At 36.8% G+C, this 27463-nt stretch overlaps 1 protein-coding gene across 1 annotated transcript in view; it reads left to right on the forward strand.

Moving 5' to 3' along the window:
• The first annotated feature begins 17380 nt into the window (after positions 1 to 17380).
• Positions 17381 to 27463, forward strand: part of LOC149807912 (metalloendopeptidase OMA1, mitochondrial-like) — a 68578-nt gene continuing 58495 nt past the window's right edge. The window contains exons 1-2 of the mRNA XM_089971925.1: positions 17381 to 17440; positions 25858 to 26252. Of these exons, the coding sequence (XP_089828051.1) occupies positions 25948 to 26252 (305 nt within the window). The 5' untranslated portion in view covers positions 17381 to 17440; positions 25858 to 25947. The remainder of the gene's footprint in view (positions 17441 to 25857; positions 26253 to 27463) is intronic.

The raw sequence follows: 27463 nt of genomic DNA on the forward strand, positions 1-27463 counted from the left end.
TAAAATTACCAGCCACCGCAGATATGCCTGCAAATGTTAGTAAAGTAATAAATGAAGTCGCAAATCAAAAACTAGCGGCGCTGATAAATCCTGAACAAATAAACACAAGTTTGGTGGCAGGAAGTGGTCTTCGTTTTAGACGATAACTTTTATAATAAAATGTTTAAACGGGAATCCGACCCAGCATTCGACATAGACGAACCGGTTCTTAAAAATGAATCAGTGCGTGATTATCAGTATTACTCTTATGACGCACGAGAACCAAATAAACGAGGACGAACTGAATTGCAAGTTCAGGATACAAGTAGATATTTCCTGCCCGCTGAAGCATTTATTGAGGTAGAAGGAGACATTATAAAAACAGATGATACAGAATACGGACCCAATGTTAAAGTCGGTTTTGTCAATAACGGAATTATGGCTTTGTTTGATAGTGCTATCTACATGATTGATGGAAAAAATATTGAATTGATTCAGAAGGATGTCGATGTTGCTACAACAATAATTGGTCTAGCAAGATATTCTGATGATTATACAAGATCATCTGGTCCATCAATGATGTTTGCCAAGGATACTTCTAATTTTCCTAACAGTGATCAATACGATATTAGACGACCAAGAAACTTTGCCGATAACGCTGACGCTGATGTGTGGCCGGTGGTTCGTGGTGCTAATACAGAATTTAATTTAGGTTTCGCTGCACGTAGACAAATGTTGAAAGGTAATCGTAGAAATTTTTCATGTGCCATTCCGCTGTCGCACATCTTTGGATTTTGCAGAGATGTCAGAAAGGTAATTTTTGGAGCAAAACATACGGTCGTGCTTGTTAGAAAAGCCAACGACAATGATGCTATATGGCGACCTCTAGGTGACGCTGGTAAGGTAAACATAACAAAACTATCACTGTGGATGCCGGTAATGACTCCTGCAATTACTGAAGAACAGCGACTGCTTTCTTTTATGGATCAAGGCGGTAAAGTGTTGTTATCGTGGCTTACAACAACCACAGATAGTGCTCAAAGTACCAATAACGGTTTATTCACATGGCATATAGCATCACAGCAGGGAGTTTCCGCGCCGCGACATATTTTCATTGCTCTTCAGGATGTTGCACGGGTGGGTAATGAAACACGTTCGCATATGATATTTGATCAACTTGGTATCACTGACGTTTCTCTGAGAATAAACGGGCATCAAGAACCGTCTGAGAACATACTGTTAGATTTTGGTAATAATCATGTTGCACGTGCATATCAACGATTGACAAAGTATCTAGCGCGTGATCTAAATATCGATACTGGTTTGCAAATATCACAATTGGATTTTATATCTCATTATCCAATCTATTACTTCCCGTTAGAGCATCTTGATTTAACCAGACAGTCTGTCGTTGATATACACTTTCGGGCTACCGTGAATAGAGACGTAGGAGGTATAGCTAATTACAGAGCAATCGCGGTCATACTTTCCGATAAAGCAATGTTGCTTGAAGGTGTTGGCGGCCGAATGATATTCGCTGATGCACCAGTACAAAATATGTAACAATTAGATCAATCTCGTATTAAATAAAATGTCGTACAATCACGTTAATGTCACTCTGACTCCTGGTCAGGTGAAGAAATTACAATCGAAAAACGCGAGCACATGTGGGGTAATAATAACACTAAAAAGTGATCAGATTACTGGCGGCCAAAACAAGCTATCGCTGACTAAAACACAACTTAATCATTTCAATAAAGCAAAACAAGCAAAAAATGGGGTTCAACTTAGTTTTGCTCCAAAAGCTGTCAAGGACATGATTAAAACCGGTGGTATATTTCCTCTTCTCGCCGCGATACCAGCACTGATAGCTGCTGCTGCTCCCGCAGTCGCAAAATCAGCCGCGTTAGGGGCTGTTGGAACAACTGCTGGAATGGCATTAAAGAAAGCCACAGGGAAAGGATACAAAAAAAAGGAACGCGGGTTAAGACTTCCAGGAACTCCACCCTCATGGTACCCAAAACGGTTCTGAAAACCGCTGGTTTTCTACCAATGTCCAATTTTGATTTGCTCGATGCTGTTAAACAATTAAATATAAAAAATTTCAGAAGCGTCTTTATGCGAGATCAATTACCAACACGACCGAATAATCCAGAAACTGGAATTATTAATCTTGATAACAGTGATGGTCCAGGAACTCACTGGGTTGCTTACGCGATCGATCCACGTGGAATTATCTATTTTGATTCGTACGGGTTAGCACCGCCAATTGAGTTTCTGAATTATGTCAGCAGAGTACAAAGTACTCTGGTGCCAGGCACTGCAATTTGGTACTCAACGTTACCAACACAAACACTGACCGATCCTCCGATATGTGGTCATGAAGTATTAAATGTTCTTGATGCGATCTCGAAATCAAAGATTTCTCCTCACAAAATCGTGCACGAATATACTATGGGTCGATTTAAACAGTTTCCTATCAAATAATGGTTGATATTTACGGAAGATCTCTTCTCGAAACAAAGATAAAAAAAAACGCGCCGATGTGGATTTATCAAAATATGCGACCAAAGATGAAATCGATAATCTTTTAACGTTAACCGGAATAGACCCAGATGAGGTTGTTATTTTTCAGGACCGGCACGGAAAACTAAAAACCAGTAACATTAAGTGGAATGACATAATTCGCAGGGTCCTTGGAGCTACCACGGACAACATCGTTGTATTCACTGACAGCGGCAGAATCAGAGATTCGTCGATATCAATTGCGATGCTGCGAGATGATGCACGAAAAGCCACAGGGGAACGTGTAGCGAAGACCGGTGATACAATGACAGGTGAACTCAGTATGAACGGTAACAAAATAGTGGTTTTAAGAGATCCAACATGCCCGGAAGATTCCGCAAACAAACAATATGTGGACACGAGTGTCCACGCAAGAGTTAGCGCCGTTGACGGTAAACTAACCACGTTGCGGTCAGAGTATGATGTTCACGTAAACGCGTTTACAAATCTCCGTAAAAACTTTCAAAAAACTAATAAGATGACGGATAAGTTCTTTGGGGATCCTCCGGCCGTCGACATAACACTTTCTGATATCAAAGAAAAACTTACTGGTAACGCCAGCGAAGTCAACGCGATTAATGCCCGGTTAGGTCTAGTCAGATCAGATAGAAGTATTTCAGATCAAATCGTGTTGATACAAAATAACATTGACACGATCAAACAAACACAGCAAAACATCGTAGCGGGGATTCCTGAGATCGTTAACAAAACCAGTCTGATTAAAGTCCCCACTGGAGTTACCCCCGGGCATATCACCAACATCGTATATACAGTATCATCTGGATTCGCAACATGGTCTCAACAAAATAATACTATCAAATATACAGCAACAGCCACTGGCGCGTATAGACTGTCTGTGTTCAGTGCCGCTAAATTTGAGATTTTTACAATAACATATCCCTGGAGAAGCCATTCCACTGACAAGTATTCCGGGGTTGTGACTATCATATTAAACAAGGGAACCGAAGAGGATTTTATGTTGGTAGCAGCTGATGAGACATTAACCGCAACATCTTACTGGTGGTGTTTGGAATTTGTAGCTGAAACGCCTCAATTGGTTACCGCGTAAAATAATAAAATGAAATCAGCATCAACGACAACATTAGATGCTCAGCAATATAGATATGATCAAGTACGCGAATGGCAATCAACGCTAAAAGATACTATTGACAAATGCGCAACAAAGATAAAAAAAATACAAACGGCGTGTAAATGTATTAGACACAATAGTGTATTCGGTACCCGCAGTAGTTGCATCTACTGGGGTGCTATTGTCTGCGTTAACTCCGGTAACGACCGCAATCGCGGTCACAATTACAGTTTCAACATCAGCGACAATTGCAGGAGTTGCTAATATCATTGCGAAAAAAATATCCTCGTGTGCCTTAACAAAATTGCACGAGTATGAAAAGTTAAACAGCGCGGCCACAAGCACCTATTCGAAATTGTCCTCGTTGATATCATCCAGCCTTGACGATACAACAATATCAGATTCCGAATTCACGCAGATGGCAGCCGCGTACAACGATTACGAAAACACAAAGAACTTCGATTTGAAACGACGGCAAATAAATAATGACGGAATTACTTCAGCAGATAGTCGCAAATACAAGCCCGGCGCGAACATCTTTGTTAACAGTAACATCAACTAAGCCAGAATTCAGTATTAATTTTCCAACTGCGATTCCAGTAAGCGAAATCGCGTTAGCGCAATTACGAGTATGTCACAGTTGGCCCAACATCAGAGAGAAATCATTTGGAAAATTGTCAGCGAATAATTCGTTTGTGTTTGCATATAAAAATAAACCCGATGGCACTCCAGACTGGAACGTCATTGTGTTACCAACCGGATCTTATCAAGTTGAAGAAATCAATGAGGAATTACAACGTCGAATAAAAAGAATCACCTGGAAGGAATCAAAAATAGAAATAACTGCTCACGAGCCAACGCTCTCGTCCGCGATCGAAATAAACACCCCAGACTACGTCGTGGATATCTATAATAGTTCGATCAGAACAGTGCTAGGATGGCCTGAATCAAAAGCACCTGAAATACCACGTCCACCTGAACCTAAAAAGTCTGATTATGTCACTGACACTCAGTCATATCATGATGTTATCCTGTCATTCAAAGAAACTCTGGATCACATAAAAGGGTCAACGTCTAGTCGTTATTTTTACTTCACCGACAAGGACACTGTTCAGTGGGGTTTTACCCGGGGCTCTGAAACTTTGATTATTACCCTAAACAGTATTATTGAATATTTTAAAGAAATTGATCAAGAACATAAAACACAACTAACACAGCTGCAGTGTTTCTTCCAAGAACATCTTTTTGATATAGCGCTACGTAGCAAAATTATTAAGCAGATTGAAATATTAAATCAACTCGCATACGACATGGAATATCTTAACCAGCGAGTAATTCAGGCAACAATTGATCACATTGATACCGACATACATCGTAGTAAGCAAAAATTTTTAAACTTCTTTAGAATACCAGAGGAGAATCTGCCAAATTTTAAACTTCCTTGGTATAACGTGCCCGAGTTAAGAAAATCCGTCACCGACCTTATCGATAAGTCCTTCGAAGATATACTTGCACAATACAGAAAAACACTGCCGGAGCCAACTATCCTCAGACACAACAATAACACCGAAGGGCAAGGCCGTCATCTATCCCCGGGCATCGTAAATATAACTTCAGTGGTCGCGGTCAATCTTGTGTGTGATGTCATTGATGGCAGTTACAGCACGGACACGACAGTATCAAATCAAGCCCAGCAAGGATTTATTCTTTATTCATTTACTCCGAAAGAACCACCTGGATTTCAGATTGTGCAAGAGCCAATCAATCCGGTCTATCTACGATGTCATAATCCATGGCTGACCAAAATAAATTTCGCGCTGACGGACCAGTCTGGGAATTCCCTTGATTTACGGAATGAAACACTACATATTAGCCTGCTAGTGAAATTCTAAAAATCTTCGATTTTCGGGACTTTCAATCGTAAAGGATTTTGGGGACTTTCATCGTAAAACGATTTTTCAATTAATAATATTATATAATAATAATGTCCCAGAAGAAAAAATGTGATGATGATTTCATTGATGATAGCACTGATGTAACTGACGATGATAGCACTGATGTAACTGACGATGATAGCAGTGATGTCACTGACGATGATGATGTCACTGACATCACCGACGACAACAGCAGTAATGTCACCGTCAACATAAAAAATATTTCAATAAATTATAAAAATTATAGCATGACTCATGCATTTCACAAGATCGTCTCAATAAGATATTGCAGTAAAAATATTTTACTTTATATATATTTTCTGCAACACTGACAAATTCACTGAAATTTATAGGGTATTTACTAGTAAAAATCACAGAAATCGTCTGAAATTCACAAGCAAGTATTTTTTTTGTGCAAGCGAAATCGTGAAACGATTTTCCAGTAAAAATATTTTACTTTATATATATTTTCTGCAACAGTGACAAATTCACTGAAATTTATAGGGTATTTACTAGTAAAAATCACAGAAATCGTCTAATTTTTCAACCCTGATGGGGTATTAGCTAGTAAAAGTCAGTGCCGGTGACAGATTTCCCTGACTTGATGGGGTGTTAGCTAGTAAAAGTCAGTGTCATCGACCGATTTCCTTGACTTTACGGGGTATTAGCTAGTAAAAGTCAGCGTCGGCGACAGATTTCTCTGACCCGATGGGGTATTAGCTAGTAAAAGTCACAGAAATTCACAATTAATCAAGCAAGTATCATATAACGTATCACCACGTGAAATGTTTCATATATGATAAAGTACTTCTTGATAACGCTGTCAGAACCGGAAAAGTTACCCCGGTAAAAATAATTGTTGATATATACGGTCATGACGATTTTATACTGACTGATGCACAACTGCAAGTATTGATAAAAGATCATGTTGTGATCGCGCAATTCGATACGCATCAAATCCTCTAGTATATACGCTTTATTAGATCGTTAGATTTATATAAATCTCAAATATGTACCACCACATAAATGTTTTTGTGTATGACAAACAAGCACTCGAGCAAGCAGTCAAGACTGCATTTGCACAAGAAGAAATTAACGTTAAATTGCTCATTGATGAATACGGAGAAGAAGATTTCTTACTAACACAGCAACAGTTAGCTAGTCTCAGACGCGAGCATATTACCGCAATAGTCTGTTACAGAGATCAAATTCTCAATTATGCACACTCCTGCATTGAACCCAACCAACTAATCACCCTGATTTCATCATCTTGACGAAGTCAAGGATTTCATCTCCTTAATTTTGTTGTCCCGGGACTTTGTTGTCATCCTTGATGAAATCATCTTGACTTCGTCAAGGAAGTAAAAAAAAATATATTACTTTATTTTTACTTTCGATTTCACTTCCAAGTAATTGATAAAGTCAATGATGATGAAATCAAGGTGAGGTATTTACTTCCTTGATTTCATCATCCTTGACGCTGTCATCGCTGACTTTGTCAGCGGACATACAATGTTTCAATTTTCTAACGCGATTATTTATTATCTTTTTTGTTTCATACTCGGCTGCCAATGCCAACCTAATTTTTTCAATTGCACGAGACAATGGAACAAATTCATTTATTTGTGCTTCTTCTACGCTGGCCAGCGATTTATACAAATTATTTTGGATCATCTTTATGAATCGATATTGAGCAGGAAGAATATAACGCCCTGCACATTTAGCTTCATATAATGATTCAAAATCGGACAGAATTGTTTCAGGATTTAGTGATATATTAAATCCTTGTTTTTCTAATTTTTTTAATAGCATCAATCACATTATTGATATTTTCATGATTCATATATTTTTATATATTTAAAATAAAAAAATGTGGGTCGTTTTGTATTTACATATATAACTTAATTCTAACTTATCCTAGGACGGTACAACATATAACTTAATTCTAACTTATTTTAAGACGGCACAAACACATAGTATTTACAATATTTACAGTAGAAGCATATTTACAGCAGTAGAAGCATATTTACAGCATTGTATTTACAGTAGAAGCATATTCACCGCAATAACTTAATTCTAACTTATCCTAGGACGGTACAACATATACACAGCACAGACAGATGCGGGGTTATATTCTACGTCCAACAAAGTTGCACTCCCTCCTCCAAAATCAATCCCGTTGAGTGGTAAAAGACCACCCCTGACGGGGCGATAACGGAGAAAGCTGTGCAACTTCGTTGGGTTTCGAAACCCCGTTATTATTTGGACGATGTCGTATATAAACCGACTGATACTTGGAAGTTCAAAAATAGCTCAGCATGATTTGTTTAAAATGTTTTATCTTAAATATGATCGTGTGGAAAATACAGATGTACCATAAACCCGAATAAGTGTAATAAAATAGTGATATTGTTCGTAAAACAAAAGATAAATACGCGTATGTCCCTGACTTTGTCAAGGATAAAATCATTCTTGACTTTGTCACCTTGATAAAATCAAGGGGAAATAAAGGGAAATTATTTACTTCCTTGTACACAGAAAACCGTCTGCTGTTACCTGTAAACGATTTACCGCTGAATAAATTTACCAATCGCACAAAGGGAGGGAACTAATTGCATGAGATATGCCTAACGGAGTTATCTCCATTTGGAAAATCCTCGTGATAATGAAAAGTAATCTTCTGCTTATATGTTTTTGACAGAGTAGATTTGATTATATTTTCTGCAACACGTTGAACCGAACGGGGGTTAATACCAAAATATTTGGCAGCTGAGTTCATTGAGTGAAATATTATTTCTTCACAAGTACTTATGTTGAAAGATCTGACAGCTCTGGGAATTTTTGCAAATTTACCAGTGCCACCTCGTACAGAATTCTCTCTCGGAGTAATGGATTGTACATTTTGGAGAGAGTTATTAAGTTTATTATTTTCTTTGTGATCGATTACAAGACCATCTTTGATCTCTCCGTTAAATACCTCAAACATAAACCTGTGAATGTGATAAGTTTTTTTTCCAACATTAAATCTAAGATAACCAGCATTATCAACAACACCAACTGGGTTTTTCAACCTTCTATTTCTGACTATTCCCCCGCGAGATGCTTCATAATTCTTAATGGTTGGATGTCGAACAAATTCTTGATTCATTTATACTATAATATATTTGTTAAATTTATAATTTGTCTGAAAACTTAGTTATATAATCACTCTCGGATTTCAGCGCATCTCCATTATTTTTTTTATTGTAATATCGCTTGAGTTCACGGTATCGCTTTCCTCCGCATCCCGCACATAACTGTGTTTTACTCCTGACCCCAATGCCACATCGCAGGCATGGTATAGGTCCTGTGCTTCCTCGTTTGATGCTTTGTATGTGTTCACCGCAGAATTCCTTCCTGCAGGGCTTATTACAGACTGTTACAGATCCAACTTTTAACCACTTGCAGTTATTCATTTGTATATATATAATATTTCTTATTTAAATATTTGTCTTAAATATAACATGAAGGAGTTATTTGGCGCCGGGAGATTCGATCTTGACAGACTAAACAGAGACTCACAACGACGGAATCTAACTGATCTATTTAATATTATCAGGGATGCCAAAAAAGAATTCCGCGACGACGGCGCATCTCATGTATGGTCGTCGTTTAAAATTATCCGCGATATTGACGAAATTATCGATGACAACATCGATGTTGACGAAGTCATCGATGCTACAATGACTGATGCCCGAGCGAGAACAATTATTGATTATCTTCCCCTTGATAAACATCAACGCGGTAAGAAATATTTTTTCAGAATAAAATTTATTGTGCAAACAGATTCCGATACGTGGATTATCCGTGACAAACTCGACCCCGTTCTTGCTAACGGAAAGACCATTCTGTTAAGTAAAGATTCCAAACCAGGAATGCTGACCGGGATTGATAAACCATATTACGCTCGAGCGTATCCTGTGACCTCAGTCGTTTATGGAATCTATCCGGTAAAAAAAAACAAAAATTGATAAACTCACCCCGATGAAAATTACTTCGTCGTTGGCGTTAAATTGTGTAGCCGAGCGAGTAATGGAACATTTTAAAAACGCAAAACGAGGAAACGGTTTAACCGATCTGCGACATGAAAAAATTGCAGTATGGGCTGAGCAAGTCAAGGATACTGGGGCATCAATAAATGATGTTGCTGTGCTATCAAGTAAATTAAAATTTTCAATAACAGTAAAAACACTAACCGGGGAAATATTATATAATTCGAAGCATTATAAAAAGTCAGGATCACCGATTGAAATTATTGATCATAACTCTCATGCCTGGACTGATGCAGTTACAATATTTCCACGAGATCGTGTTGTAAAACTTTACTTGGAAAACATATTTGATGTTATTTAAACGCTGAGTAAAACCGACCCTGTGTCAGTGTGGTTATTTAGGAGTTCCGAAGATGGCGAATATGATCAATTTGTAAAACCCAACGGTGAATTATACCGGACGGAGTCGTTGCAAAAACAAATAAAAAACTCGCAGAGAAATATGTGAAAATCGAAGGAAACATTGAGCAGTTATTGGTTAATTGTTTTACAGTTCCAAGTGTTGCCGCTCACGCCGCAAAAGAAAGAAATTCGTGGAGACCAACCTGAAGTCAGTTTCTTTCGGATATACAATTAAGTTTTGTCGAGTATGGGCATGGCGGGTTGTGGAATAGCCGTTATGATTACCGGGACATGATTTCTGTGGATATGATTGCTTGCTACCCACGAAGCTTTCTCGGGATAGGCAAGTGTCGCGAATACTTTAAGCGATTTGGACATCCCACGAACTCGATGACACGAGTTGCTATAAACGGTCCTTTACCCGATTTTGACCTGACAGGATCTGCTCGTGTGACTTCGTTTGAATTCGCCGCGAGACTTCATCCGTGCTGTTATGTTTGGTTTGGCAGACACTTCAGTGAAAAGCGCTGGGTACCAAAAGTGTTATTTCGATATATGCTTGACAGCCGAATACTGGTATCGTTGACTGTCAGTGAAGCAATCATATCATATCAACCACAGACCTCAGTTTGGTTGCCAACACCGGAGCGTATCAGTCTCGATGAAGTTATTAGCGAGTATGCACGAGAGAGTCCAAATACCCCGATGGATGTCATTATTAAAGAAGCTCCTAAAGTTCTCAAGATCAAACTTAGCAATAGTGAAAAAACAGCAAAAGATCTTGGACGAAGAATAATTGGTAAATTTACTCAAGGTGCTGCATATGATCACAAACTACATCACTCGCGACTGATTATCGATGATGCTGAATTGGATTTTATAATTGCTGATGCCGTTGCGAGAAATATATTTTGTAATCGGGAGGATGCTTACTTGTCCGACGGGAAAAAGTTGGGCACAATTGTAAGTTATATCAACGGAGAATCACCTCAATACACACATCTAAGATCTTCAATGCTGGCTTATGTTTCTATAAATTTGCTATCAATGATAAATCGATTTCCTGACACCGCATTTAGAGTTGCAACGGATTCATTTTATATCAGTAGCAGATACTCAGAATCACTGGCTCGTTTTACAAAGAGCGTCGAAGACTTTTGCGATGAATCATGAAGTTCGTGGAGAATAAGAGCGGAGATGTTACATGAATATTGTGAATCCGCTGATGTTGTAATTAAGGATGATTATTGTAAATCAGAATTATCAGAAATGTCGACGACATTGACAAAGTCAATGTTGCCATCTGTGTATGATCCAATCACTAGACACAAAACTGTTTATTTGAACGGGCCGGGTGGGTCTGGTAAGACAATTCGAGCGATTGAATTATTTGGAAAATCGGACATAATTGTGCTAACACCTACACACAGGCTCGCCAGGGAGATGAAACAACGAGGAGTCAATTCTTGTACTTATCACAGCTTTTTCAAATACAGCGGCGGTGTGTGGACGTCAGATCGAATGGCAACAAAATATATTCCCGAGAAAATAATTTGGGATGAGATATGTACGGTGCCGTTGGAAACGTTGAAAACATTTCTTGATTGGCTGCTAACGAAAAATACTGCACTGATTATGTGCGGCGATCACGGTCAGCCACCTCCGTTTGTCGGCGCATCTCCGCATGATTGGTTAAAAGATTTTGTTGATTATTATGAAGAAGTGTCTGATGATCATAGAGCACTTGATGCAACGTTGAAAGAATTTAAAACATTAATCAGATTACAACCGAATAAAATTCAATGTGAAATTATGCGCGAGATGATTCCTGAAACTTCGATGAGCGACTTTTGGAGCTCGTGGAAACCAGACGATTTGATAGTGGCAAGTAGAAAGATAGTCAGAGACACACTTCAACAGCAGTTATTTCAATTACAACAAGAAAAGTTTCCAATGTTGCCAGTGCCGTTATGTTATAGACCAGCTGATACGCGGTTACAAAATATAGATGTTGATATACCAGGGCGCCTGACTGCGTCAGGGACAGAGAAACAGAATTTAGTATTGAATGATATTGTGTTAGTTGATATTAATGCTGTCAAAGACGCACTAAAAATGAATAAATCCCCGTGGACGCTAGGATACGCAATGACAATTCATTCATCTCAAGGACTAACTATCAGTGATACAACTGTCTGGATTGTTGATGATCGAATCAATGGTCAAACCTAGTCTACTTGGCTGTGTCCAGAGTCAGAAGAATATCTCAACTGCGAAGGATTGTATTGGAAGATTCAATAGCTGATAAAAACAACAGCATCACCGATGGTGATGTAATAAGAAGAAAACTCGCCGGTTACAAACAGAGTGGCAAAACAAATAATCGCGATTTCGACCTCGACGATGACTTCGTTGTTGCGCTGAAACAACAGCAGAATAATCACTGTGAGAGCTGTAATTGTATAATGCTATGGCAGTATTCGAGTAATAATCCAAGACAATTTACCGTAGACAGAAAAGTTAACAGTCGCGGTCATGCACGTGATAATATCATGCTGACCTGTCTTGAGTGTAATCGACGTAGAGGCGCCAGCGCTAGTTAAGTGATCGGGGTGGTAATTGTGTGTCCTCTGGAATTACTTGTAATTGCTCACGTGTGAATCCGCGTTGAGGAGCAATTGAATCCAACCTGTAGATTGCTGGTCTACCAGTAGACCTTGTTATGTTAGATATCTTGTGTGTGGTAACACTCCAGATAGGATCAGTTGCTCTTTTTTTACCACCTTCAAGTTCACCTGGTTCATATAAATATCTTACAGTGACATTACCCAGTATTGGCTGCGCTGAAGAATCACGTCGTTGTGGTATATGTTTTTTTGTGATCGCGATGGCAGGTTTCATGTTGGTTGTTCGTGTGATCTCATTATTTAGCGCAGCTATCACGCATGGTAATCTTGCAACCCATTCGCGCGATCTCGTATCCTGAATAAATTCCTTCGCGTATTGATATCCAAATAACCGCTCAGCAAGTGTTCGATTGAATCGCTCAACAATTGCCTGATCGCGATGAATTTCAGTATGTCCTGGTCTGATGGTGACGTTATGTTGCTTCATCAGTGATGATATTGCACCCTGAAATTCTTTGCCAGGATCAACTTGTAATAGATTTGGCCATCGCAGACCACGTTGATAAATTCGTTTAAACGCAGAAGCAACCTCAGATGCTGTTTTAGTCGTTAACGGTTCAGCATCTTTGTATCTACTTGCAACATCAACTACAATTAACGCGTACTTGTATGTAAGTCTTCGGATAGTATCATGTGGCAGAAATAATATATCAGCCTGATGAACCTCATTTGGCACACTAACATCGAAATGTGCAAAGTGAATTTGTTTAGGACGCGGCAGATAAATTTGCCATATTGCCTGTCGGGATAACCAATTTTTAGCAGTAACTTTTGTAACTTTTGCTGCTTCAGCGAGTTTACTAATTGCTGCGCTACCTCTCCAATATCCGCTTGGGGAATAATAAATCGACTCCATTATATACCAGTACCTAGCGCTAATTTACCTTTCATTGCAGATTTTATCAACCAGGATGCTAACTTTTCTTTGAAAGATTTATCAGTGATGGCATTTAACGCATGAATTAATTTCACGTCCGCCAGATGGCGCTGTTGCAAATCCTTACTTCGGTAAGCTACATCATGCGCATGACACGCCTTATCAATAGCGTTTATCGGATACTCACCTGGATTTGGCTGATCCTGAGCATCAAGTTCTGATATCAAGTCGGGTACCAGGACCACGGTAATTATATCCTGGAAGATGTTCTTCTCCTGGGTATTTAGCCCACGGTGTTCCTGGTAACTTGGCTAAAATGGCTGCGATATCACCTCCCTTTTTTAAAAAAATAAATTTAAACTTTTTATGCCACATCGTTCACACTTGCCTGTAAGCGCTTGTCGATTATTTTTTGTTGTAATTGTTGTCATATCCGCAGTTGGGGTACGTGCTCGGCATTTCACACAATATAAATTCATATTATTTTTATGATATATCTAATGGAGATTACTGACTTTTCTGCGTCAAAGCGACGAGAGCCAATTAAACATAACTCAGTGCTACCAAATTCTGTTCGAATGATTATTATAGGTCCATCTGGGTCGGGTAAGACACAGTTGTTACTTAATTTAATAATGAAGTGGGATAAATTATATTTGATAGCCCCATCAGTGGACGATCAGCGATGCTACAGCGTGTTAAAAGATTTTAACGAAAGTGCAAAATCGATAAGTGAAGAAGATGTTGTTGATTTTATAACTGATATTGATGAAGCACCGAGTATCGATGATATTGATGGGAGTATTGATAATTTAGTTGTGTACGACGATATCATGTTGGACAAACAATCAAACCCTGCCAGGATATTCTCACGCGGCAGGCATAAATTTTTGTCTTACACTATCTCGTACAGGAAGAAATTTTTTTATTGCTTCTAGTCGCTCTCGAGCTAGTCTAGCAGAATGAGCTTCTCCGATGTTGGCCATTATTGTTAACTTAAATTTTAAATTCACAGCAGCAGAAACGGCGACGACAATCAAACCCTGCCAGGATATTCTCACGTGGCAGGCATCAAAACACTGATGTGATTTATGTAACTCAGCGATATACACAAATTCCGAAAGTGATCAGAGATAACTGTAAAGTTCTCGCGGTATTTAACGGCGTTGACGCACACACGTTACGAAATATACATCAGACTTGGTGCAGCGGTGACATGGACATAAATAAATTCAGAAATTTCTTTAGTCGTGCTCAGGCAAAACCACACGGATTTGTAACGATAAATTTACATGATCCTCGGACACGGTATCGAGTTGGGTTAGATACAATTTTTAGTTAGAAATTCTAGAATTAGAAATGCTAGCATTAAAATCCTAAAGGATTTTAGCAGCAGAGAGACTGAAACAACACCGAATGTTTCGTCTAGTAGACCCTTGTATCGAGAAGTAGTTATATAGGTAGATATTTTTAATGAGATAACCCTTCTGGTCAGCGAAGAAAGCCTATTTATCAGTGTTTTCTGACTAGAAGGGTTTATTTGTGAAGACAAGACCTTCTATCAAGAGTGTTTTCGATAGAAGGTTCTGTTTGACGAAATAGTTGGTGGGCTCAGTCTCTCTGCTGCTGGCGAGCATGTCTATTTTTCTGGTTATGTGGTTTGTTTATGTTAGGTCAATGTAAAAACATAGATATTACACGTAGAATTTCATTGAGCGCGTTCTTTTGTTTAGTTTGGAAAGTCATTCCATAGTTTAGCATATCAGTGTAAACATCAAACTTTAGCGCCTATTGCCTCATCCTTGAAACTTCGTACGTCATTGTTACGAATGAAATTACTGAACATATCAAGAAAGAAATCATATTAAGATTCAAAATGGGTATGTACAAGAAAACAATTAAAAATAATAACTGGTGACTAAATACAGTCTGGTCATTTTCAGTTCATGCAATACCTATTTTGACCATTTTGGTGCCATTTTTGGTGAAAAACGTCTATTTAAGCCTTCAGAGACTTGACCAGCAGTTACATTTGTCACTTTAAATTTAAACTGTTTTCTTGTTGCATACTACTTCAAATATTTGAGTGGTGTTTTATAAATTAAAATAGTTTCTTACTTTACAACGAGAAAGCATCTGAAGTGCCCATTTTATATTATATTCATAAATAAAGTAAGGAATTATTCGGTTATTACTGTAATGCACAGGGGCTCGTATCGTTGCTTAAAATTGATGTGTCCTACATGTACTACATAATAACTAATTATTCTATAGTACATGTATGACTGGTCAATTTAAAGCAACGAAACGACCCCCTGTGCTGTAATGCTATTCATCACTGAAGAATAACTTAAGATGGCGATCTATATCATTTATTAATTAAAAGAGACAAGACCTCACTGAAGGTATTTTTCTCATAGTGAAGGAAAAACAAAAACCAGCCGTTGGTCTAGATCAGTTCTAGTCCAGTGTGGAATGAATATATGTTTACCTTTGCTGTCAAGAACAGGTGAGTGATAATTTAAAGCTAATCCGATTAAGACCATCACTGCAATTATTAGTAATTTCTAGAAACAGAAAACATGAATCAGTTTAAACATTAATCCAGAATGAAACATCTATAGTTGCTCTTTTGACATAAAGGTCCAGATGGAATGTGGTATGGTGATAGTCCGTTCTCTTGCAGTGTACAGGCCCGACACTAACAAGTTGTTTTTTTTTTTTTTTTTTTTTTTTTGTCTCACCCAAAACCTTGAAGGTTACGCTGGACAGATATTCACAGCTGTAATGAAGCCATATCTGACAGTCCTTACATCTAATATTGTTTGTTATAGCATAATCCTTGCATTCGACATCGCCAACGTGATACGTGATATTCGCCACATTACCAGCGTGATACGTAATACTCAGGGTCTTTTGGGACAAGGCATTGTAATTGAAGTTCGTGAATGAACTTCAAGAACAATAATCAAGAGAAAAATGGATGATTTTGGTATAAATCAAGTTTGTTACATATTATATACATGATTTATTTATTGGTGTTGAGGCAGAATTAATAATTAATGAATGAAATAGTAAACTTCGTCACAAAGTAGGTGCAAAGACAAAGATTTTGTGAGAAAATTGTCGGAAGTGCAAAACTTCCACCATTCAGTGTAATGATTTGCAAAGTAGAAATTACAGAAATGATGGTTTCACCGAAAATACTTTTCACTAATTATTGCAAAAAATTTAACAAATCCCACCGGTCAGTATGAATTACAAATAGATATTAAGGGTTCACAGATAATGCTGTTCTAAACATTATAAAAATATTATATGAAAGTTAGGTATTCACCCAAACAACTAACTCTTATTCATGTTAACTACATAATATGTTATTAAGTGTATAATGAACAGATGTCGGAATAGTGTGAGGTCAGTTTGTTTTCTTTTACTCAGAACTGAGAATACATTATTTAGTCCAGTTTCTATCGTTTACTGTGTTTATTTTTTAAAATAATTTTTATGATGTTATATAACACCATTTGATAAAAAAAAAATAACGAACACAACCACGATATGCGGGAAAATGTTGATGTTGTCCCTCAATTCAAGATTTCCTGTCTTTCCATTATAATTATTAACTAATAAAACTTCATTATATTCTTTATTATTTTTATGTTTTTAAACAACACCAATAATAAGAACAATGACACAAAAAGAAAACGATCGTAATTCGTCGATTTCATTCTTACATATACCATTTACGGACATGAAGCGTGTCATTTTAATTGTTTGATAGCTATGTCACGTGCGGAGTAGGCAAATCATCAAAACACGTCTACATCAAATAACAGGAAGTGGAGGATCTTAAGTATATACCTAATTCGCTTGTATGTATTTCTTGGATACACTTTAGTGTATTTAAGTAAAAGAAGAGGTGCCGAACTACGTACTTTCATTCTTGCACAAGAATTGTATGCTCTTTAGAATTTCTTTGAAATATTCTGACACAGTTTTTTGGGAGCTTGACACCACTTCTAATTGGCATGGTTTCTAATCAACATTGGCAAATTTCTAGGTCAAACATACGGATCATATTTTTGCCTCGCAGAAATAGTAGAGGTGCTCCGAATGAACAAGCAATGGTAAACGTTAATTTAATAAATCCTGGTGTTGGTTTTGTTGTAAGTTCTGTATAAATTTTTTAGTTAAAATCTACAAATGATTGGATGGATTTGATGATATTGAGTCTAAACAATCATAAAGCTAACCGGTCATATTACTGATAATCTCAACCAAACCGCAGGTGTTCGTAATCGTGTAGTTGCTTATCTATCTATCTATAAATACGTTGACGCAGTCACACTTGACTATTAAGCAACGGGTGGTACATGATCAAAGATAAAGTAAAGATGGAAGTGATAGGGCAGTCAGAAGAGTAATGATAGGAAAGGCAGAAATAAGTATAAGTGTGGCAGTGTACGTTTTCGTCCATACTCAGACCAATCCGGCTAACGTAGCGGCAGTGAGATATGGAGCCTCAACCGGCATAGCCCTGAGCCCTGAGAATCACTAGGTCTTATTTGTAGCTGACTAGTTCATTAGAATGTGATTTTGGAAAGCTCCAGCTTGTGAGATACCAAGTCAGGAGCTTCAGCAATTATTGATGGTAATTTGTTCCAAGTCCTTTTTGTACATGGGAAGAAGCTGAACTTGAAACAATTTGTCTATGCTGACTTTATGAAGTAGAATTTACCTGTCGGTCACAGGGACATCACATACTTTAAAAAAAACCTGTTTTTTATAGTACATGTATGACTGATATGTACATTTTAAGCAACAAGACAAGCCCCTGTGATCTGAATTTGTGATGCTTGCTGTTATTACCCACATGTACATGATTCAGGGAGAAACCATAGACCTACATATAAGACCTCGACGCTGATATTTATGCTTTGGCTATAGTCCGACTCTACATCCCCGTTTGTTTGTACCCCCCTACCAATTTAAAAAACGATAACGTTTAATGTGATAAAAAGTGCACAGAACTAAGTCAATTGAATCATTGATTTATAATTTCTAACCTGACTGTGACCAGAATGGCACTAATGCTGGCATCCCCTGCACCATTTCATGTTTAAAGGACTTTCCATACTAACATGGCGCCATATTGCGTACACTATAGACTAGTTTATTCCCATCAGATGACATAATGACGTAGTTCATCCTGTTCGGCAAATGCTGAATAATTGCGTAAATTATATAACGTTGAGAGTTTGGAATTATATCCCTCCACATACATGAACATAGAAATTAAACCGCTTGTTAAATCCACAAGAAAAGCGTAGTTGTCATTTTCCTTTGCTTGATTCGACATTGTAAATATCGGAAGCAGACGACTTACGTATGTACATATGTACATGTGTAGTAATGATACACCCCTTTGCTGAAAATGGACTTGTCCAGAAACTGGAAATGGATCCGAGCATGGCCATCTATTGCACTGAAAACTTCCGTTATGCATGAAATGCGCATAAGATGGTGGTGTTAGGGCCACTCTACTAGAGTCAGGTTAGAAACGTTAAATCAGTGAATGAATTGACTAAGTTCCTTGCACTTTTTATCACATTAAAGGTTTCCATTATTTAAATCGATAGAGGGGTACAAACAAACGGGTTTGTATTATCAGACTAAACATAAATAACACGTGATACGTCTTACATTGTATGACTAGGAGTAACTAATGACAACACCCTAAATTGGAGATGATGTTAGGCCTACTACTACAATTTAATACATCTGCCCTGATGTTTATGTTCTGGGGTCCACTCAGGGTTAGACGTCTTACATTGTAGGACTATGGAGGGTGTTATCATTAGTTTCCCCAGGAATCAAGATATTGTGTTACAACCATATCATTTTAGAATGTCTTCTGCTAGGAATATTATACCATGAAAGAATATAAGCCCTCAAAAGTATGGATGAAAGATGAAACTCGACTTTTGGGCAACAGTGGAGCATTACATATTATCAGGTGATTTCTTGCAAAGGTGTATATGTTTCCAATGTGTAAATCCATAAAAGTATTATTTTATTTTCACTTGCTAAGGCTGCATTTTTCCCCACAAATTTATAAATGTAATTAGACCTACACTTTATACAATGAATAAAATGATTTAGTTTAATTGCAATGAGTCTAAACTTGTCCCACGCCACATGTTGGGCAAACAGTTGATTGCTGTTTATGTGTAAACCACTCATACATATCGTAATGTGCCATGTCTCATGAAAAACATGATTTTGGATGCCCAAAACCCTTGACACAGTCATGTTTCAAAAAACACAATTTTTAAGAATCTTAGCTGCAATTTTTTTTCTAAAGACAAAAAAACCCCAACATTTCTTGACCATCATGATATAATTATACTCTTAATCAGTATGTATGAACAGTAAACAGTCCGGCTCAAAGCTCAGCAGTACCAATCAAATTGGGTATGCAGCTAATGTAGAGGCAGTTAAAATGTAAGGCATTCTGAAATAAACAACCACCTGTCAGAGATTACATAATTGGCTGACAATAGCCAAGACCTGCATGGGTGAAGTGTTTAGTCCAGTTCTGCTTTGGGAGTGTCCATTTTGCTAATTTGCATAGGAAAAGTATACACAGTAGAACAACCCAATTCTTTTGAAGTGCATCACAGATATGTGCTGAAAACTATTGTTATTGAATGAAAATGTTGAAGCTGACTTTAATAAAGTTTGTGTTCATCTGGCAACTTTTCTTTGAAGTCAGACTTTTATTTTATATAAAATGCAAATGATGATTAATTGTCTGAATAGTATTCAAGTGTGATTCATTTTTTAATACTGCAATTCATGAACAAAGTGCTGTCAGCAAAGCAAGAGTTGTCCATTAAAAATAAATTAAAAAAACTCTTGGTTGTCAAGCACAGCAGCTGGAGAGGGAGGGGCATATTTAATTCATAGCTTATACTGTCAACATATCAACATTAGTTATTCTGAAGTATGTGGCATCCATCTGTATATAGAATATCTGACACGCTGAATTGAACATTTAGGTTAATTTTATTTTTAATTTGTTATCTTAATTAATTGAACCATGTTTTTCAGGATGATTTTAGTCATGAAATAGATTGATTGAATGACAGTAATGAGCACACGCTCGTTTGCATAGTTGATTTGTGTTATTAACACCCAAACTGGACAGAGGTGTATATTACTTTGCAACCTGTAAAATCCCAATTAAACTTAAAAGTATTATGTTCTTCCCATTTCCCCATTGATACAATAATCGGTCCAAAATGTGTTATATATTCATCTAGCTATTGAAATAGGGTCCAGTTGCATCAGATTCAGTTCTAACAATGCTAATGTTATGGTTGTTATGAAAAATTCAGTTCTGACCAGGATTCACTCATAGAATCCAACAAGGAAGCTTGGACAACAGTACCATACAGTCTCTAGTGAGTGCATAGATGAAACATGATGTCACTTGCATTTCCTTTAAACCCCTTATTGAATTATTGGGAGCAGCATAAACTGCATCATATTAAGCATATATTTTGCCATCCAATTAATTTTAAAGATGGAAACTTGATGTATTTTTTTAGTTATTGTCAGTGTGGTTGTGATTATGTGAGTGTTTGCATGTGTGTATGTGTATGGTTTTGATATTTGACAATGCCAAGGTTATGAAATATTTCTTGTTTTGTAAGTGTATGAAATGCTTTTGAAAAAATAGATAAGTTTATTTTTTTGTTCAGATTTGGATTTCCAAACATTTATATAGGTTTATATGAAAATATAGCTTATTTGCAATTGGACCTCACTGTTTTTGGTCATGCACACTGACCCCATTTGAGTCTTACAAAAAACAACACTGTTTAGGAATGACCTCTAGGTATGACCTCTATCCATTAACTAATAACCCTTAATTTTATTTGTAACAATCTGCATTCTATACATTGCTTATCATGTGATTGTTTGTATGTGGTGTATCGTTTGACTCGTGTTATGACAGGGTTGAGTTCTTACAAGCTGTGTTTATATTGGACAATTTAGGTAAGACATATTTTCCTGATGATGACGTGGATGTGAAAATCATCCGTACTTCAAGGACAAGTTTAAACAGTCATCATAAGGGCTGTTCCATTTAAACATACATGGTACCCAGGGAAGGCAGTTTTTAAATAATATATACCAGGGTACTTTGATTTCACAGAGTTCAAATTAAAATGATAAGGAATTTCTAAATTGCATATATGGGTGAGTAACCCACTTTAAAAGTGCCTTCCCTGGGTCACGTGTATGTTTTAATGGAACAGTCCTAAGTAGAGATTCAGAACTATATCACATAATTGGAATGGTGGGTAGTTCTTGTGTCACTGACAGCCAGGCACATGTTCATTCCCATGTTTATTGATCTTGTAAATGTTTATAAATGGGAAGCTAAATTAAACCATTTACATGGGTAAGTGTGAAGCCCTTGTCTTGAATAGAAGATTGAGATATACAATTCACTTTTTTTGCAGCAGTGGCGGTGATGTCAACTTTGAAATGTTGTGTTTAAATTGTTGCAGATCAAATATTGGTTAGAAATTAGATTGTAGCACAGATATAGATCAGGGTCCAATTTCCGCACAATGCTTATTTTCATTTTTTTCAAGTTGATTGGTATATATATGCCACACTTTTGCTAAATAATTTGTTTCCATTATTTCAACTGAATATAATTAGTTAATTTTTACGTAGTTTAAGAACATCATTCAGTTTAGTCACCAGCTTTTTGTAACAGGTTGAGGTTGAGGGTCTGCACAACTTGTAGCATGGAACTTGTAATTGCACATTTTGATTTTGTACAATACATTCTAAACTGACAGAGGAAACTAGCATGTAACATTAAGTACATTTCATCTCAGCAACTTAGAAAACTGCTGTTAAGAATAAAAAATAAATAATGACCATGAACTGACTTGATCCATGCAGCGACTGGCATAGACCCAACTTAGTTACCTAGTTGATCAGAAAATGCAGATAAGATAACACTTCTTTAAAATAGCTGAAATAAATATTTGAATATCGTTTGACAAATATTTGAATCACAAATTGGTATTCAATATTCATTGTATCACTGTGTCAATTATTTCTAATGATATCTACATTTACTGCACTGACCCTTGCCGAGTCAGTACAAAGACTTATAAAAATGGTACTTGCAGCTGCCTCACTTGGCACTTAGCATTAAGAGGTTAGTGTTAGGACTGGTCGGCCTGGTGTCAGGTTAATGTGACTGGGTGGGACATGATGTTACATGTCTGCGGCATGATGCCCCAGTGATTGCCATCACTACAAGCTGTTACACTACAGGCATCGTAGTGATGTGACTGAAAAATTGGCTATGTTAAAAGTCCAAAACACACATTTCCTGCACATTGTAAACTAAAACTTTGAGATGTCAACTCATAAATGTTGTGTTACTTAGTGACCATACTATGTACATATGCACCTACATATTACACACCTACTGTATTTCCACAGAGCTGGCAATACAGGTGAAGCCATGGACAAACCATGCAGTGCTATATGTGAACATTTTGAAAAGGATAGAAAATAAGGACAAACAGATTTTGATAACTGCTATTGACACATTACTGCCATTACATGTAATAACAACATTGATAACTGCTATTGACACATTACTGCCATTACATGTAATAACAACATTGATAACTGCTATTGACACATTACTGCCATTACTTGTAATAACAACATTGATAACTGCTATTGACACATTACTGCCATTACTTGTAATAACAACATTGATAACTGCTATTGACACATTACTGCCATTACATGTAATAACAACATTGATAACTGCTATTGACACATTACTGCCATTACTTGTAATAACAACATTGATAACTGCTATTGACACATTACTGCCATTACATGTAATAACAACATTGATAACTGCTATTGACACATTACTGCCATTACATGTAATAACAACATTGATAACTGCTATCATGACACATTACTGCCATTAAAATAATAAGTTTGGAGGCAAGTAGAATTTATTCATTGTTTGAAATGTTGAAAGTGATGAGTTGTTTAGTAACTCAAGCTTACAGAGAATTTACCTAATGATTTTGTTTCATTTCCATAATTTTATTAATTCAGTGATATAACCAAAATACCCGAAGTTCTAAAATATTTTATCCACATTGAATCTTTTTGATGTTTGTTTAGACTTTCACGTGGCCCTTCTTTTCTGTACTTTTTCATTGGGCTCCATAGTTTTTGTTACATTTGTATTTGTTACACTTCATTCCTATTATCCATACCATTAAAATTTTGGAGACATTCCTTTCTCCATTAAATATGCATTTACCATCATGGAGAGACTCTGCAGCACGGTGCTTACTGTTCATTGACTTATGCAGTTTTAAGGGATCATCTGGTGCTCTGATGTCATTTATTTGCCTAGTTTATTTATTTGTTGTGCTTCATGAGTAGTTGAGGCAACATGTCAGCCTTGTATGAACTAAAGTAATCATTGTTAACTGCTGGACTCAGTTTTTTATCAGTAATCATTTGATGAATACTACATAAATACTGCAAATAGCAAAACTGTTTTCTGTGAATCTGCTGGGCATACAATTTTATGGAGAAATAAAATTCTGAGTCAGGTAGAAAAGTAAGCTTACAGATTAGATACATTGTTAAAGCAGGGTCAGGCAGAGTCGAGCTGTATATGTTTTAGTGATGAATAAGAAAATATTTTGAGATTACACCGTGTCAGTTTTCTCATGCATTTTCAGTTTTCATTGGCCAGTGCTTATTTTGCAGATACAATAAATATATATTAATTAAAAACAAAGATTGTTGATTAAGGGTGTTTCACTTTGTCTGGACTATAATCTTTTTGCTTTCCACATGTGAAACTGTAATCAGTAACTATAACTACTATACGTAGCTAACAGTTGGGATGTCTTTGTGGATTTTTGGTTATTATTGCAGAATCCTGAAGTCATTGAAATATGAACTATGTTGGGCTGCAGACCAATGTCCCTTGGGTTCAAACCTATCATATGGTGCAGAGGGGATATGTCTGAAGGGTCCACATTCCATTCTGTGGTACAGTGGTTTTCTCTGGGTGCTCCGGTTTCCTCAACCTAATAAAGGCAGCCCTTGACCAATGTGGGTATGTGAGAAAGCTTGCCAGTAGCTTCCCATGGGTCAGTGATTCTTCCTGGGGTCTTTCCAAAATGTCAAAGGTTAATGCCATATACTGAAGAAAAAAAATGGTTTCTGCAATTTGAGTTCTCCAATTTACAGTTACCAAACTCTGTGGAGAGTCATAGGAAGAACCCTGTGCATGTTGGGGTGAAAATGTCAAAGGTCAATGTCACAAGAGTCAACAAATAAAAATGGTTTCTGTACACTAACATTAGTTCTGCCTTTTCATATTTTGTTGGAGGTTTGCATTCATTGTAAGGAAAGAAGTCTACCAATGTTGTGGTCAGATGCCAAGGTCATAATGACTAAAAGAACAAAAATGGTTTTCACATAATAATATTAGTTCTCCATTACAGGCATAGACCCATCCTTGTGGATAAATTGCACTTTGGGTAAGAAAAATGTATCAGAGGTCAAGATTATTGTAACTGAAAGAAGAAAAGTGGTTTCTGTACAGAAATTTCAGTAATATATATGTATGTGTATATATATATATATATATATATATATATATATATATATATATATATATATATATATATATATATATATATATATATAACACTATTTTATTTAAGACTATTTACATGGAGAAGTGTATAATATTCCATTCATGGTACTCTTGTTCAGTTATGCTACAGCAGAGCACACAAAACATGACAGTCTTTGGAATTATTGTTTCCATAGCCTACATACAGTAAGAAGAGTTACATGCATGTAAGCATTGTTAGCAACTTTTAATTTAAAAAAAACATGTGGTGACATCATGGAAATCACCCTTTCAATATCTAACAGGTCACACAGCAAGTTCCCTCAATGGATAACTGATTTTGCTTGCTATTGGCAGGACTCTTTATCCGCAAGAGGGCACCTGCTCATAACACAGTTTCAGCTAAATATGTCATGGGTTGATTTGAATCTAAGTGGATTGATGAACCTGGACTGGTGAGAATTGAAAGGGAAATGACGTTGTACTGGTTTTTAGAAGTGTGTTTTGATATTGCTATTGATGAGAAATTAAATGTAAAATTGCTTTCTTTAATTTCAGAGGTGATAGCAGGATCTCAACCTTTAAATAGTCACTCCCGTTGATGTTACTAGCTTTTAGGGGAAAGGAAGGCAAAGGAGCAATTCAGACATGGCTTTCTTTACATTAAGACCTCTTCATCTCTTTAACTGCCTGAACATTACAAAAAATGCAGATAAAAGTATTTTTGCCCAGAAGTTATTGACAAACACTGTACAGATCCCAGAGGGCAGAAAAATCAGTTCTCATTCTGTTAGAAAGTGGAAAGTTAATCTGGATGTTCAAGCTCACAAGTCATGTTATAATAGTATAAGAAAGCACAGATTTCACACAAGTGGTCAACAACGAGCAGTACCTCCACTGATCTGGATGGTGGTCAAACCTGTGGCCAAGATTGGAGTCATAATAACAGGGAGGTAGGAGCAACTGAAATTTTTCTTTTGCTTGCATTATCAAACAGGAAGTCACATGGTACCTCTTTTGAGAGCAATGACATTGGTGTCAACATGAATCTGTGTTAAAGTTTAGTGTTTGCAAATCACTACACTAGGTGTACATTACAGTCTGGTACACAGGCAAATTACATATTCCTGCACATGCATGCATTTATGTTTGTATGATTGTGTCATCGTGTTTGGTTCATTTCCAGTCTCATAAATGGCAGTGATTGTCAGTTCTCTTCGAATTTTGAATGTCTGACAACACAATTATCGAGTTAATTGTTGTAAATATTTCTGAATAAATTCCTCGCTCACTTGGCCAAAGGTGCATACTGAAAATTTCTTGAAAAATCTTTGAAAAATGGTTATATTATAGCAGTTGAAATTGTATATGATCTACAGACTTGTCACTTATCTCTATTTACACAGGATCATCCTGATTTGTTTGTGTAAAAATCCAAAAATTACAATTCTGCATAATTATTTTACCCAAAACTAGCGATTTAAAAATGAATTTAAAAAAAACAAGTACCTTTTTATTCATGATGGCTGCGCAAAGAGAGCAAAAGTGATGCCAGAATTCCATGAGGAATACCTGTTTGTTATTCTGTGAAAATCATTCTTCCATTTTCATCTGTTATGCTTATATTTGGTGTATTATTTGAATTAATACTAAGTATCAGCATAAAAGAATAAGATGGAAAAATGATAGATTTTCACAGTATTACTGCAGCATACATTTTCAGCATTAAGTAAATAGCATAAGACAGCACAGATGTCATGGCCGCAAACACTGATTCTGTTATTTTCTACAAATCCTGAATTTTTAAAACTTTGACATCCAAATTTTCATTCAAGGTGAGTGGATTGCATTTAAAGTGGCAGTCAAACATGCGAGGCTGTTTGTCTGATAAGCTGCCATTGCACTTGTAAATCACATAATGCTGATCCCTTTGCCAGTGATACTATTGGTCAATAGTCCTATATGTGAGAGTTTGAAAGACCTGTGGTGATATGTTAAGTCACCCACATAAAGCACATGGTTACTATTATTAGAGTAGGCAGTCATGTTACTAACAGTTTCTTCAATATGCACAACCAGACACTAGATGCAAATAACAATGATGATAACAGAAAACAGAAGTTTAAAGAACATTGCACCTATAACTCAACTTACTGTATATATT

Source organism: Sinohyriopsis cumingii, chromosome 1 (assembly GCF_028554795.1).
Source record: "Sinohyriopsis cumingii isolate HCF-2022 chromosome 1, ASM2855479v2, whole genome shotgun sequence".
In the NCBI taxonomy this organism is placed as follows: domain Eukaryota; kingdom Metazoa; phylum Mollusca; class Bivalvia; order Unionida; family Unionidae; genus Sinohyriopsis; species Sinohyriopsis cumingii.